This window comes from Hydractinia symbiolongicarpus, chromosome 14, assembly GCF_029227915.1.
Source record: "Hydractinia symbiolongicarpus strain clone_291-10 chromosome 14, HSymV2.1, whole genome shotgun sequence".
NCBI classification, from domain to species: domain Eukaryota; kingdom Metazoa; phylum Cnidaria; class Hydrozoa; order Anthoathecata; family Hydractiniidae; genus Hydractinia; species Hydractinia symbiolongicarpus.
In genome coordinates, this window is record NC_079888.1 from 13,595,899 (window position 1) to 13,597,447 (window position 1,549).

The 1,549-nt window shown below is 38.1% G+C and overlaps 1 protein-coding gene across 1 annotated transcript; it reads left to right on the forward strand.

Annotated features, from left to right (window-relative positions):
- The first annotated feature begins 252 nt into the window (after positions 1–252).
- LOC130625195 (uncharacterized) lies at positions 253–858 on the forward strand. The gene is made up of 3 exons (XM_057440258.1): positions 253–356; positions 463–640; positions 727–858. The coding sequence occupies exons 1-3, from the start codon at positions 253–255 to the stop codon at positions 856–858; spliced, it is 414 nt and encodes a 137-aa protein (XP_057296241.1).
- Positions 859–1,549: the final 691 nt, after the last annotated feature.

Sequence of the window (1,549 nt, forward strand, 5' to 3'; positions counted from 1 at the left end):
TCAGGGGTCAGTATCAGTAACTGTGATAGGTTGCCGTCTTGATCCTGGTAGCCAATCACGAAGCGCTCATCCTTGCCTTTGTTTGCTGGGATACAGTCGCTCAGCACAATGTTTTCGACTTGCACTTCTTCGATCTTTAGCGGTTTCGAATTGGTGTAAAAGTCTTCGGATTTAACAGTTTTGTCTCCAAATTTCATCAGTATCCTCTTTATTGTAGAGACAAAACCCCAACCAGCAGCCATAGCTTTGGATATGGGAATTCCCCCTACTCAAATGCGCATGTTCGAAATTCTGTTGATGTCAGCATTATTTGCGAATTTCCCCATTCTCAATATAAATATATTCTCAATATTGGCGTATTGTGCGCAAGATTTATTTGGAGAGGAAAACGAAAAAAGAATACAACCTGCTTGTAAATGACATGCGACTATTTGATAGAGAATTCTTTTTTCGTCAATTTAGAATGACAACCACCAAATTAGAAGAACTTCTTAGCTATGTTGCACCTGTTATAATGAAATCCTCGATGAGACGGGAAGCAATAACTCCAAGTGAGAGATTATGTGTTACCTTACGCTACTTAGTCATTGGAGATGCCCAAAGCACCATAGCTGATAGTTATAGAACGGGAAAAACATCAGTTTGTAGAATAATCAAAGAAACCTCAGATGCTTTATGGGACCAGCTTTTAAAAAAATGGATTTCTTAAGGCCACTAAAACTGAAGAAGAATGAGTTGAAATCCAAGTGGAACTTTGGAAATTGCCTTGGAGCCATCGACGGAAAGCATGTTGTCATGCAAGCTCCCGCACGTTCAGGATTGTACTACTATAATTACAAAAAGACTCTAGTATTGTAATTAATGGGTGTAGTTAACTCGAATTATGAATTCATTCTTGTTGACATCGGCGACGCTGGAAGACAAAGCGATAGTGGCGTATTCACGGCTTGTCATATTGACCGTGCACTAGAAAAGCAGAAACTTAATATTCTGAAGCTAAGATCGTTAAAAGGTACATCAAAGGAATTCCCATTTGTATTTGTTGGGGACGGGGCATTCCCATTAAAGGAGTATTTGATTAAACTATCTATACAAATGAAAGAACAAATTGCTATTATCAAATATCAAGGGCTCGTCGACAAGTAGAAAACGTTTTTGGGATCTGTGCATCACGATTCCGGATTTTTAGACGCCCAATTATAGCAAATGTTGAGACTGTCACTTCTGTCACTAAAGCAATTGTGGCACCCCATAACTTTTTTATGTTTGGTAGAACCTACAGGCTATGAAGATGGTGAATGGAGAACAGAGGATATTGAGACAGAAGGTTTATTGCCACTTTCTAATGCTGGATCGCATAATTATTCAAAAGATGCTAAACAATTCCGTGATGACTTTAGAGATTATTCTATTGGTGCAGGAACAGTGGCATGGCAGTGGGACTATATTTCAAAAACAACTGATTCATTTGATCAAAATTAAGCAGATATTTTAGAATATATACCAGTTTCTTAAAAAAGCGTGTAAAACTAAATCTAGGAAGCTACAA

Coding starts and splice junctions, on each gene's coding strand:
- LOC130625195 (XM_057440258.1), top strand. CDS start 253: ATGGGAATTCCCCCTACTCAAATGCGCATGTTCGAAATTCTGTTGATG. Junction 357..462: donor AATATATTCTCAATATTGGC/GTATTGTGCGCA, acceptor TCGTCAATTTAG/AATGACAACCACCAAATTAG. Junction 641..726: donor ATAGAACGGGAAAAACATCA/GTTTGTAGAATA, acceptor CTAAAACTGAAG/AAGAATGAGTTGAAATCCAA.